At 36.0% G+C, this 14,548-nt stretch overlaps 1 protein-coding gene across 1 annotated transcript; it reads left to right on the top strand.

Annotated features, from left to right (window-relative positions):
- The first annotated feature begins 5,469 nt into the window (after nucleotides 1–5,469).
- LOC111918205 (putative germin-like protein 2-1) lies at nucleotides 5,470–6,212 on the top strand. Its single transcript, XM_023913865.1, has 2 exons — nucleotides 5,470–5,584; nucleotides 5,677–6,212. The coding sequence occupies exons 1-2, from the start codon at nucleotides 5,470–5,472 to the stop codon at nucleotides 6,210–6,212; spliced, it is 651 nt and encodes a 216-aa protein (XP_023769633.1).
- The last annotated feature ends 8,336 nt before the right edge of the window (nucleotides 6,213–14,548 follow it).

Genomic DNA, 14,548 nt, shown 5'->3' with positions numbered 1-14,548 from the left:
TCATAAGCGACATGGGAACAAGGTTACAAGCTTGAATCTTTTCTTCTTGTGGAGTATTGTCATGGCGACTGTTTTTTGCCACATCCCATATCATTTGGCAAACTATTTGGGTAGCAAGGCTGCTATTTCTAGAGCTAGTAGCTCCACTAAGGGGTGTCATTCTTTTACACGACTTACGAGATCCTATGGTCTTCTTGTCCCATGTTTGACCTGGACTTTGATACTTAAGCCTGGTGATGATCTCCCTATGGGATATTTAGATTCTATGCGTGTGGTAACAAATGAGGGATCACATTGGAGCATACCGGTGGATGATGATGTGGTACACCAAGACCAACCCGCACCCTAACCGAGGCCAAGAGGATGAAGAAATGTGAGAGGAAGAGGCGATAGAGGACAATTGGTGCACCAAAATGCACCTATGGGAGGATCCAATTTTGGGGGAGACATGTCGGGTTACTTTGATCAGTTGTCGTTAAGTGTGAATTGGATTGGTGGGACGGTGGAGAATTTGGTGCAACACTTCAATGTTGAGCAACCTCCTCATTTGGGGTATCATTACCCAATTTGCCCTAGGTGGAGTGAGTATCAAAGTCACGGAGGAGATGGAGTGGGAATGAGTGGAGCTCAAGAGGATGAAGATGACGATTGATTATTTTGCTTATTTTAGTTTGATTTAGTTTGGGTTGGTTTTTCTTTTGTTTTTGGTATGTAAAACTCTTTAAGCTATTATGTTACTTTTTTTTTTTATTTCCTTTGGTGGTTATTTCCAGATTTGCTAAGGGAGTCACGAGAAAGGAAAGTCGAGAAACAAGAGCGTTTATGTCTAGCCACGTATTGTCTACAGTTGAGAGTCAGACCCACGATTATAAATAAGTGTGGGGTGAGTCAAGAGAGTGGATAGAGCTAGAGAAAGGGGTCAAAAACAATTAATTTAAAAGTGTCTTAATCCATTAAGACGTTACGGGTCAAAGTTCCAAGTTGAAAGAAGGATTGGCAGATTTTTGTCCGACCAGTTTTCACGTCGTGAGGCTTTTATCCTTACGTCATGAGCTCGATCACAGAGGGTTTTCAGACTTCACGTTTTAGCAACCTCACGTCGTGATCGATAACACTCACGTCGTGAGTCATATATTTTCACAAAATGAAGCCTTTTCATTCACATTTACTACATGATTCTCCACCATTCTTTTGGAGTTATCATGACGATACTTATGGCTCGTTTCCTCTACCATTAAATGTGGCGTATGCTTTCCCATATTTGTCTTTACATTTTGGAGATTTGCACTGCCTTTATTGAAGATTGAAGTTTCGATTCCATATGTTGTTGGCACATTTACATATGTCGCGAGATCAAGATCCAAGTTCCTTATTCAAAGAAGAGTTCCATGTTCAAGATGCACACTTCATCCACACGATTAGAGTTTGATCTTTCCACTTTCTATCCCAAGGGAGTCTGTTCCCTTTTCTCCCTTTTTGTTGCTTTTAATTTATGTCATGCATACAATGAGGGCATTGTATGTAATAAGTGTGAGGTAGGGGGAAGAAAAAGTAAATTGCTAGAAAATTTAGATAATTTAAAAAATTACAAATTAAATTGAATTAATAATCTAAAAATTTAATCTAGTGATGATAATTTGATCTTAAATTGCTGCTATTATACATGGTGATCTGATGAGAGCTCAAATGTTTAGTTGAACCAATATATGTTATAGTGCATTTGTGACCCCTTTTATTCTAGTGAAATCATGGGACAAAAACACCACCTCGCTTAGTTTGAGGATCGCAATATGTTTAGTATCGTGTACCAGAAATGTATCCAGGAAGACCAATACTTTAACCAATAAGGGTTGATGTTAAGCGCCCCTGCTTAAGCATGTAGGTTTTTGAGTGAAAAAGTAAGTACATATAAAAAAAAGAGAGAATTACTGAAAAAGTTGAAGAATTTTGGAGCTATCAAGTAAAAATCAAAAGATCAAAGTTCTGAAGAAATTCAAAACTTAAAGATACCAAAAATCACACAAAAAGGTGGTGAATTCAAAGAAATTGAAGATCACATATCAAAGTAGTAAAGAATTCAAGAGCTCCAATGTGGTATCTAAAAATTGTAATTTCTAGATTATGTACGCTTGGGTAGCTTTACAAAAATTACCTTGAGGTTAGAAAGTTTTCTGCGGATGGATTCAGAGGGATGCATAAAATGAGCGTTGATCAAAAGAAGTGGACGAGTGTTTATGAGGATTATGAGTATTTAGAATTAAGGGGGGGGGGGGTCTTGACATAATGGCTAAGTTTGAATTGGATTGTTCTATGTGATGATAGTGATGAGAGTTTAAGTTTAAATAATTAGATTTGCTTGAGGGAAAGCAAAGCATAAGTGTGGGGTATTTTGATATTGCCATAGTTATACATGTTTTTAGGCAATATTTATTTACATTTTTATTGATAATTTGGTTGTTTGCATTGAATAATGATACTTATAAGCTTAAATTATACTTTGCAGCCAAATAGAAGCATTTTTGGAGAAAAGGAATGAAATTGACAAAACATGGAAATTTGGAGGCTTGAAGAAAAGAAGAATAAAAATCCAACAAAAACGTGTACTCACGATGTGAGAGTTGCAGGCTTACGATGTGAGTTGGAATATTCAAGAAGATAGGCATCGTGAGGAAGAATCCTTGTCAAACACGGATAACCACGTGCTCACGACGTGAGTCATTATTGCTTACGACGTGAGTGTGGAAAAATCAGAAACTATATATATGCTTGATCATTACGACTTGAGGGAGTTTTAGCTGATTGAGAGAGTTCCTGGAGACGAATTTCAGAAGGAGAAGTGATTTGGAATTGGCTTTCAACACCAAAGGAGAAGAGAAGTTCATAATTGGATTCTAGTTTTGGTACACTTTAATTATGTCTTTGAATATGATTTGTTTATGTTTGTTTGCTAGTATGTCTAACTAAATCTAGTTGCTTCTGTTAGCTAGATGAAGCTGGAACTCATGATTTTAATATTCTTGCTTTGACTTATTTGTTGGTTAAGACTTGTGTTGCTTGATTTTACCTAGTATGTTTGATTTGATATTTGATTGCTTTGATTTCTTATTCTTTGTAGTTAATGACCATCAATCTGCATGAATTAGAATACCTAGTAATTTAATGAACACTAGTTTATTAGAGCTAAGATCAAACCAATCTTAGATAAGCAATTGAATTATTAAAATTAGGTTGTGCTAGAGAACTCATATTATGACCATAAGTGTGTTTTTCAAATCAATCTTATATAGCTCCAATTTTATTTAATAATTGATTCTGTGTTAGCTATTGTGTGACCATACATAGATTTACATGAATTGATTAATGTTAGTAGATTTAGAACTAAACTGCTAATACTATCTTAATTGGTAACCAATAGTAATTGTCATAGCTAAATTATAAACCATTGATGGAAAGTGGATTCGAACTACCATAAGTGTTTGTTAATTGATTGAATTTCGTGTTAAGAGATAAGTTCATCTAAACTTGCAAAATTAGATAAAACCCCCACCTTGTTAGAAAATTAGGATAGTTTAGTAGTAGATAGATTAATTAGTTAAAACCGTTCCATGTGATCGACACCCAACTTACCCAAATTATTCTATAATTCGACTAGGTACACTGCCTAGGTGCATTTTAGTTAGTTAAGTAGTTAGGTTATAAATATAAAATTAGGTGTAGCTATTTGCACGCATCAATACTTTCATTTCTTTCCTTTTCCTTATTGTTGAATTAGATTAGATGATTTTTTAATTTGATCCTTTTTTAGGCAAACCTACAAAGATTGGATTTTTTTGAGAAACTGTAACATAAGCACCATCTAATTTTCTTTCATCATTTCAAGATGGTTAAATGCAAGAAATAACAACATACTTTCATTTATTTGTTTATGACACCATCTTGCTTTCATTTATCTCTTTTAAAACATTGTAGTTTGTATAGATACTTTTCCTATCTTTTTATATTTAAAGGGTTGAGTTCTTTGAGATTATCACTTGAACTTTCGTCTTTACAATTCTTGCATTATGTTAAAATTTGTAGTTATTTTTGTCATTTAATTGTGAGTCGGTGTGGGTGCACTTACGGTGAAGACAAGCGTGAAGCACCATCTGGATCTGCAGTTCATAATGACACATTTAAATAACGAAAGATGATGAAACCTGAATACATTTTGTCCCAAAATTTAGTGTCAAAGAGAACCTGGAGAAGGATAAGGTTCTTAATTTTTAGGGTTTTTACTAAGTTTTTATTTGTATCGATATGTAAATGTAACAATTTTTTGTTTGGAAGTTCGAATCATTATAAATTCATTTACTGGATTCTTATTATTATAGATGTATTGGATTTTTTTTTTCTTTTTTGCATTTTGGGCATAAAAAGATATGAGCTTCTTTTTTAATTATCTAATTTGTTTTTAAAACAATAAAAATCATTTTAATGACGGATTAGTGACAAAAATATATGTCACTAAAGCCGGTTGGTAATGTGTTGGAAAATATCGTTCGTCGGTAATAAGTCACATTATTTGTCCGTCGGTAGTCTGGTACTATTTTGTCGTCAACTTTGTCAAACAAGTTCAACAAAGGGACGTCGATATCTGTTGGTAGTTCGTCACAAATTCCGCGGTGATATTTACCCGCGGGGCTTTTTACGACATACCTAATTCCTTCAGTATTTTGTTAGAAATCGGCTTTAGCGATGGATTTCTAATGGATATTGCCGTCGGAAATTGACCAGTTCTAGTACCGTCGGAAATCGGCTTTAGCGACGGGTTTCGGACGGATATGGCCGTCGGAAATTGCATAGTTTTCTAGTAATGCTAGCAATAGGTTTTCAACCACAAAAACAAAAAAAAATGATTTTCTATTTTGATGAAAAAGTATGTTTTATATATTAATTATTGTATTAGCGATGGTGAATTTTACCTACAACATGCTCTAGCTGCCTAGCTAAAGGGCATGTCTCTTGTAGTTAGCCCGGCCGAAACTATCCCATCACCTCACTACAAACTGGTAATCGCTTTCATGTCGTGTGTGATTAGTTTAATAAAGTTAGCACTTAAGAGTTCCAAGGTAGGGTTAAGATATCAGGTTGAGATTGACCAATTCTTAGTACTACAAAAGATAGTCAGGTGTTGGGAAGCCGGCTGACCGATTCCTTTTCCAGACTACTCCGTATAGTCCTGATAGATAAACGTACTCTCGACGCCTATTATTCATTTACAATGTGTAAGGCGGCAAATCCTTCAAGTTAACTTATGTTAAAATAAATGCAAAACGATATATAGAAGAATCATGCAGATTAGGTCTATATATATGGAGTCACTAAGCAGCTGTTTGTCCCACCACAAAAAAACATATCTTCTATCCCTAAAAGAGATTTAGCTTTTGATTTCATAACTTTCTGTAGTTCCCGCTGAGAATATTAAAAGAAATGTCGAGCAAATTCGTTTTGTTGAGTGTATTAGCTCTAACTTTTAGCTACCTTGCGTTAGCCTATGAGCCTAGCTCCCTCCAAGATTTTTGTGTAGCCGATCCCAATTCGTCAGGTACTTTAAGACTTTACTTGTAGTTACAAATCTCGTGTTCTCTTTTAGTTAATGTTTTCTGTAACAAAATATTGGCTTTATATAACATGCAGTGAAAGTAAATGGTTTGACATGTAAGAACCCGATGCAAGTTCAAGCAGAGGATTTCTTCTTCAGTGGGCTACACCTCAGGGGTAACACATCGAACCAATTGGGATCAAAGGTGACCCCGGTGTTTGCTACTCAGTTACCAGGACTAAACACTTTGGGCATCTCAATGGTTCGGATTGACTATGCACCATGGGGACTTAATGCTCCTCACACTCACCCAAGAGCCACCGAGATTCTTACTGTTCTTGAAGGGACACTACAAGTTGGATTTGTAACTTCTAATCCCGATAACAGATTTATCACGAAGGTGCTTCAAAAGGGTGATGTTTTCGTGTTCCCAGTGGGGCTTGTTCATTTCCAACGCAATGTGGGTAATGGATATGCTGTGGTTATTGCTGCATTAAGCAGTCAAAACCCAGGTGCCATAACAATTGGGAATGCTGTTTTCGGTGCAAATCCCGCAATTCCAGCGGATATTCTTGCCAAGGCGTTTCAAGTGGATAAGAGTGTGGTGGATCAGCTACAATCGAAGTTCTAGAGTTTCAAAGATTCTAATGACAGAAGGATATGATTAGAGCTGTTGTTCAGCTCGTGTGATTATTGTTTGGGTTCATTCAAAATTAATTGTGTGCGGTTTTCTTTTGGAGTTCTAATTCTTTCTTTGAAAAAAAAAAGAGCATTGGTATTAATTCACGTGTACACTACATGTTTTGTTGGTTTAATACGAGCGATAATTGTTATATTTTAAGCTTTATTGACAGCAAAATATTACCTGTACGTAGATGAAGAAGTTTACGGTCTTAAATCAGTGTTCAATCTCTCCTGGATCGATCCGTTGAGGTGCAAGAAATTCCAAAAAGAGTTGTATATCCACTAAACTTGCCATCTTTTTTACTCATATTTTCGAAAATGGAGTAGACAAAAATATGACATGGCTTTTGATGTTTATTTAATCAAAAGAAATAGCTAGCCTTAACAAAGTTAAAAGTGCATAATGGGATAAAGACTCTTGGATATTGTTCTTATTTTAAGTCTAACATCAAAGACTTTCATTTGGTGACTTATTTTGAGCACTAAAACCATAACATGTAAGAGATTAGTGATTCTTTCCTTTTTGTTCATGCCTTGAAGATTACTTGCATGTTGTTTTTGCTCTCTTGAAGTTTATATTAGTTATGAACTTCAAGCTTAATAGTTATACGAGTTTTACAAGACTAGCATCTTAAATCAATTTGAGTTCTTGTTGGTGTGTCAAAGGTTTCATATTCTCCATCAACTTCTAAACCTCCCATAGAAGATTCAAAGTCTACAAAGGTTGTTAAACTCTTCTTCTTCTTTGATGCTTTTTTTCCCCAAACTTTGCAAGAAGATCCATTGGTTGATTATAACTAGTTTATAATTGTTAAAAAAAATACTAAAGTCTTCTATTGCTAAAATCTTGTTTTTGAAGCTAATTTTTGAATAAAAACCCAATAAATTAAACATTTTATTCTTTCTCTCCAAATCCTTCCAAATTGGAAGGAAAGTTAGGAGGGAAAATTATCCTTCCATTTCCTTTCACTTTCTTCCTTTAATGAAACTTAGGAACACCAATATCTTTTAATTTCTTCCCACTTCCAGCTACATCGTTTCCTTTCCCTCGTTATGTTGAACTGGGGAACATGGTGTCAATTACTCGTTCCGACTTCCATCACATATGTAACGCCCGTAGATCTGGGCTAGTCAATTAGAGACGTTAAGCGTCAAAAATGACTTTTTGATGGAATATTATTTTGAAGGAATAATCTTAACTAAGTTATAGTATATGTTATAAGGATTTTGTACATTTAAAGAACGCCAAAATCCGAGTTATAACGAATAAGTTATGACCTGTTGAAGTTTCGCGACAGAACCAGCACGACGCTGAATGACGTAAAAAGTGAATTTATGTTAGAGTGATATTTAGCCTTAGTGATCTAAGCGAAAGTCGTAGAGTTCGTTAAACCATGAGCGTGCATAAAAATAACGCCCAAATCTGACTTCGTATGAGGAAGTTATGATTTTTCGAAGTTTCGACTTAGCGGTATGTAGCCCGAATACTCGATTTGAGACCGAGCGGTTTTTAGCCGAAACAATCTAAATGAGAATCGAATATTTCATTAATTGTAGTAAAACGATAAAAAGATAGGCGAAAACGGACGTCGGATGAAGAAGTTATGATTTTATAACGGAGTTTTCTTGTCTCGGCCTACTAAAAATAAATAATAAAAATAAATCAAAATTAGCCGACGGAGTCTAAACGAAAGTTGTAGAGCGTAGTCTCACCTACGTGGGGATATAAAGAACGTCTAAAACGGAGTTCGTATGAGGAAGATATGAATTTTTTAAGTTTATTAAATATTTTCGATATTTAATTTAAATATAAATTCGATATTATCCGGAAGGGGGGGAGTCAGCATTCTTATCCCCATTACGGCCAACATAATTTAGAATTACGCCCAGCGTAATTTGGGTTTCCAGCCCCCTATAAAAGGAAGTCAAGGGCAGCCGAGTTCTATTGCTCCATTCTTCCTTCCTCTCGCGTTTTTACCTCGTTTTGCGTGCAACTTATACCTTGAAGCCCCGGTATCATTCCCGAGCCCCGAAGCAAGTCCAGAGGCCCCGAAGATCCCAAGAAGTGCAATTCCCGAGCCGAAGCTCTGCCCGCGAGGAGTCCGATTTTTGTGAAGATCTTCCAGATCTGCCGAAGAATACTACTTCTACAAGCCGTAGTGTTGTCCGATCATCTTCTAATCAAGTGAGTGTGTAGTTACTTTCTTCTAAACACATAAATATTAAGTATTTGCTATGAAATACGTGCTATTTGTATAATATAAAGATGTTTATATGTGTGAGTGTGTGGTCACTTTCTTCTAACACATAAATATTAAGTATTTGTTATTAAATACGTGCTATGTGTTTATATAATGTTTGTTTATTTGAGATATTGGTGGAATGGATGAACTATATAGGTTTTAATGAGTTAAATTGTATATGTAATTTATATCTACAAATATGTTGGATAGGACATGGGTAGATGAGATCCGTGAGTATGTATCAGATCAAGAGGTTAGTTTTCGATCCGTTACTATGGATTAGACCAAGAGGGTAGTTTTAGATCCGTGAGTATGGATCAGGTAAAGAGGTAAACTTGCTATTAGTCTGGGAGTATGGATTAAGACTAAGTTAATTGTCCCTAGTCCGGGAGTATGGATTGGGCACAATTATAGATCTTGAGTATGGATCAGATATGGATTAAGATTAAGTTAATTGTCCCTAGTCCGGGAGCATGGATTGGGCACAATTATAGATCCGGGAGTATGGATTAAATCAGGATTAAGGTATAGTTAATTGCCCCTATTCCGAGAGTATGGAATGGGTACAATTATTGATCCGGGAGTATGGATCAGATCAGGAGGTTAGTTTTAGATCCGTGAGTATGGATCAGGTAGTTTTAGATCCATGAGTATTGATCAGGGGAAAAGGTTAGTTTTAGATCCATGAGTATGGATCAGGTTAAAAGGTTAGTTTTAGATCCGTGAGTATGGATCGGGTGAAGAGGATAGTTTTAGATCCGTGAATAGGGATCAGGTAAAGAGGTAAATTTTAGATACGAGAGTTTAGATCGTGTCGTTGTGAGGATCGATGGGTTGAGATAAAAGTTTCCTTTATATGGTGAAATTGTACAAGTTTGAATGTTCTATATTTATAAATATATGATATAATATTGTGGGATGAAAACCCTATATGCTCACCAGGCTCCCAATCCTGACCCACTTAGTTTTCTTTGTGTCACAGGTATCAATACGAAGACATATTTCACAGAGAGATTTAAAGGAGATATAAATCATTAGTGTAATTGAATGTAAGTTCTGTTTATGCTTATATGTCTGTATCGGAACATGACATCCTGAGGTTTTATTATTAAATGAAAATACATTCTCTTTGAGAAATGTTTTGATAAGTTATTATCATATCTTGTTTTGGGAACAAATTCCGCAACCGTTTTATTTAAAAGATTACTCTGGTATAAGTTATTATCAAATCGGTCTTTTCTGGCCGTGAAAATGGGGATGTCACAGTTGGTATCAGAGCATTAGTTTAAGCGAACTAGGAATTTGTAGGATTTCTACACTTAAACTTAGAATGCGAAGTGAAATTTTTAGATGTGTGTCTGTTATGTTTTAGACATGAGCACTAGTTTATTTTAGGAAAGTTTCTTAAAATGCTTTTATGTGCTAAATATTATATGTTGCCATATATGATATTATTTGTTCGTATCTATGGTCTGTTGCCAACCGGATCTGGAAACCTTATGTGTGTAGGATTCTAAGCGTACGTCTATGATATTAGAACTAGCATGTAAACGTTTCAGAGTGATAAGGATGATTTGAATATCTATCGTGAATAAGGATCTAATTTCACCTTATTCGGTGTATAGATCAAAAATGGTGAGAACGAGGAGTGGAGTTGGAAATGCTAATGAAAACAGGAATCAACCACCAGTGATTGAGAAAATACCTGTCGTAGCAGCAGAACCTGAGCCGGTAACAATGGCTGGTGTACAAATGATGATTCAAACAATGTTGGATCGTCAAATGGAGGAGACCAGGCGGTTGCTTCAATAGAATCGTGAAGAACTATCAATTCAAGTGGAACATCCTGAATTAAATGAAGGGCACTCGGAAGGAGGAAACTTCAATGGATCTGTTGGTCAAGCCAAACCACCGATAGTTAGGCAAAACAACCATGATGGAAGGAATGATGGAGTGGGATGCAAGTACAAGGACTTTCTAACTTGCAAACCATCAACCTTCACTGGAAAGGAGGATCCGATCGGAGTGATGGATTGGATCTCCGAAATTGAGTTAGCCTTCATGACTTGTGGCTGCAGAGGCAAGTTGCAGACTACCTATGTAGTGCGTCAGTTCCGAGGTGGAGCCGTTCGTTGGTGGAACACTCTAGGGAAGACTTTATGCCCTAATGAGCCACTGCAATTGTCATGCGCATAGTTCTTGGCGAAGTTCAAGCGCAAGTTCTGCTCGGCTCAAAATCTGTTGGAATTGGAGAATAAGTTTCTGACATTGACGAAAGGCAACATGTCAGTTGATGAATACACTAATAACTTTACAAACAAGATGGACTTTGCCTTGCGCATCGTTCCAGATGAGCTGACAAAGGTGGACCGGCACGCAAAGGGACTCTCATGGGAGTATGCAGTGCCATTTCGTCAGGCGCCTACTCTAGAGGCAGCTATCTGGGGTGCCAAGTCTGTTGAAGATATGATTAAGGGAAGAACCGCCAGGAAGGTTGAAGTTGGCGAGAAAAGAAAGATTGAAGGATCTTCAAGGTCTGATGAGAAGAGAAAATTTTTGAAGTCTGATTCGAAGAAGCTCGAAGAAGGAGCATAATGGTATGACAAGTGCAAAAGGAAGCACATTGGGGAATGCTCTAAAGAAATGAGCTGCTTCAAATGTGGGAAGACTGATCATTACGCCAGCAAATGCCCAAACAAAAGAGAATCTTGCTTTAAGTGTGGTGAAGAAGGACACTTCAAACAAAACTGCCCAGGAAGGGAAGAGATTACAAAGCCAAATGTGCCGCCAAAGCCAAAGGCAAGAGCATTTCAAATGATCCTTGATGAAGTAGATGATAACGCAAGGAATCAAGGATGAGGATTTTATATCTAAAGATCAAGTTATGAAGTAGCAGTGTGAATAGTAACTTATAGTGTAGCCTATTAGAGGCATAGTATAGGGTGAACTTGAACTTTTGTGTAATAGTTTCAAGGAATTAATATAAACCCTAGTTCTGTTATCTGGTGTGTTGAATGATTGTATGATTTTCTTGTATAGTGACTTGGTCGACTGTGGGACAATACTTGGGACGAGTACGAGTAGGTGTGAAAGGTAGTAGATGCATATACTACCGTAAGCACAGGACTCGCACTTGGATCAGGGAAAGTCACAAGGTTACCAAGAAGCTAGTGATTGATTCCATTTTATTCTAGTATGTCATTACCATTGTTTCGGTAATGACTAGTAAGATGTTTCGCATTAACCACACCATCGGTTTTTATTTCGGTTTGGGTTTATGCGGTTTTTTCGTTTTTTTCGGTTTGCAGTTCGGTTTTTGCTCACCCTATGGACTATGATTACTGAAGTAGATATTTTTGTTGCAAATTTATGCTTATGTTATTGTTTGGTTCCCATGTACGGTATCGTTTGGGTTCCCATGTACAGGTACAATATATATTGTTTTCTCATACAATCGATTGAGTATCTTGCAATTGAATTTACTTAAGTGGTTGGAAAGGTAAGGAGAATCCAAAGATTCTATTTGCATTTAGGTAAGCTCAAGTAAACTTTTATGTAACTATCATGCATCTATGAGTTAAATTTTCACTAATTTTTTGTTCAATAGCCTCACTCATACTATTCTTCTATGATTTTTGCAATTACCATGAACCACTTTACAATCGGTATATTTTTCCTCTTTAAATATCTTTAAATTGATAAATTTTATTCTATGGGATTGAATGTTGAGTTTTCGTATTAGCTATTGGAAATCAGCCCCTCATTCACTCTTTTGTACACCGATCAAAACAACAAGTTTGTATCTATATTACTTTCACAAAATGTGATTACCTCATTCAAAATACATTTACTAATGCCACCTATTTATAACAAAAAAAAAAAACATTAAAAAAACATTCTCATAAACCCCCCACGTTTTTCCTTCTAAGTAGCAACAAACTCCACCTTTCACTTTCAACTCCAACAAATTCAGTCAACTTTAGACCAAGTCATTAACATGCAGAATATTGATGATCCATGCACATGACCAATACTCGACTTGACCCATATTCTATCTGAACCATCAAGATTAACCCAACATAAGCTCCCTATACGACTAGAATTAGTATTAACCATCTTACCAATAAAAAGAGGGCTAAATTCATGAAACGGCATTTTACTTTCAATTTTTTGTGCATTATGGCTTCATTTGGATCTGCAGTTCATAATCATACATTAAAACCCTCTTGCTATGCAACGAAAGATGATGAAACTTGAATACATTTTGTCCCAAAAATTTGTATCAAAGGGTTTTTACTAAGTTTTATTTGTATCGATAGGTAAATGTAACAATTTTTGTTAGGAAGTTTGAATCATTATAAATTTATTTATTGGATTCTTATTATTATAGATGTATTGGATTTTTTTCTTTTTGCATTTTGGGCAGAAAAAAATATGAGTTTCTTTTTTAATTATCTACTTTTTGTTAAAACAATAAAAATCATTTTAGTGACAGATTAGTGACAAAAATACACTAAATCCGGTCGGTAATGTGTTGGTAAATATCGTCCATCGCTAATCAGTCACATTATTTGTCTGTCGGTTGTCGGTAGTCTGATACTATTTCGTCGTTAACTTGGTCAAACAAGTTCAACAAAGGGATGCCGCTATCTGTTGGTAGTTCGTCACGAATTCCGTAGTGATATTTACCAATGGGGCTTTTTACGACATACCTAATTCCTTTGGTATTTTGTTAGAAACCGGTTTTAGCGACGGATTTTTAACGGATATATCAGTCGGAAATTGACCAGCTTCTAGTATCGTCAGAAGTGTTTGTTAATTGATTGAGTTTCGTGTTAAGAGATAAGTTCATCTAAACTTGCAAAATTAGATAAAACTCCCACCTTGTTAGAAAATTAGGATAATTTAGTAGTAGATAGATTAATTAGTTAAAACTGTTCCCTGTGATCGACAGCCAACTTACACAAACTATTCTATAATTCGACTAGGTACACTGCCTAGGTGCATTTTAGTTAGTTAAGTAGTTAGGTTATAAATATAAAATTAGGTGTAGCTATTTGCACGCATAAAGTTTTTTGTGCTGTTACTGGGGAACAACTTATTTATTTGCTTTAAATTAATCGATCCTTTTTGTGAGATAAACCTGCAAAAAGTTACTTTTTAGCTAAAGTTTTTGTTTCAGTACCCAACTCACGATGTTAGTGCAATAGTTTTTAGTTTTTCTTTGTTTTTCTTTTCTGTTAAATTTTCTGCGACAACACGAGGTGGTGATCTTTACCACGTCGTGTTGACCAGTTAGTAGACTATTTTTAGTTAATTTTAGTTCAGTTTTACGTTTTTATTTTTATTTATTTTGCAGAAGTTCATGACCAGAGGATCCAACACACCTTTGGTGCCGCCACTTGAAGATCCAGAGTCGGCCCTTCACAAGAAGATGGATAAGAACGCAGGAGTGAACCAAACACTAAAGAAGTCGCCTTTTAAGGATTTAAAGTCAGTTTTTGGAAAAAAGTCAGGAAAGAAAGTGGGAGAAACTAGTACATCATCAAAAGTTGAAAGCTTTAATCAAACATCTAACCTACAAGAATCCGAGTACGAATCCGACCCAGAATTCGAACTACATAGAAGTGAATCCGAAGACGAGACAGAAACCAAGATGGCAAACATTACAGATATGTCTATGGGAGCTTACAAGAAGCGAATTAGAGATGATGTTGGTCTGGGGTTAGTACAACCTGCAATTCCTGCCATTGCCACATTCGAGCTGAAAGGACACATCCTTACTGCACTTAAGGATATTCCATTTTATGGGAAGGATCATGAGGATGCTTTTAAGCATCTAGATGAGGTCAATGACATTGCAGATTATTTCAATGCTCTTAATGTTCCTAGAGAGACAACTTTACTAAGGATGCTACCAGTCACTTTTAAAGGAGTTGCAAAAGACTGGCTGAAGGCACTACCACCTGGTGTAATCACTACTTGGGTCCAGATGCGTGAGCACTTTCTAGATTAATTCTGCTCACCTTCCAAGATAGCT

This window comes from Lactuca sativa, chromosome 9, assembly GCF_002870075.4.
Source record: "Lactuca sativa cultivar Salinas chromosome 9, Lsat_Salinas_v11, whole genome shotgun sequence".
In the NCBI taxonomy this organism is placed as follows: Eukaryota; Viridiplantae; Streptophyta; class Magnoliopsida; order Asterales; family Asteraceae; genus Lactuca; species Lactuca sativa.
The sequence above is the reverse complement of the archived record's forward strand: the minus strand, read 5'-3'. Positions and strand labels throughout refer to the sequence as shown.

Excerpts from the sequence above, each read along its gene's own strand:
- LOC111918205 (XM_023913865.1), top strand. The coding sequence starts at position 5,470 with ATGTCGAGCAAATTCGTTTTGTTGAGTGTATTAGCTCTAACTTTTAGC. Across the intron at positions 5,585-5,676 it reads AGCCGATCCCAATTCGTCAG|TGAAAGTAAATGGTTTGACA; the intron begins GTACTTTAAGAC and ends TATAACATGCAG.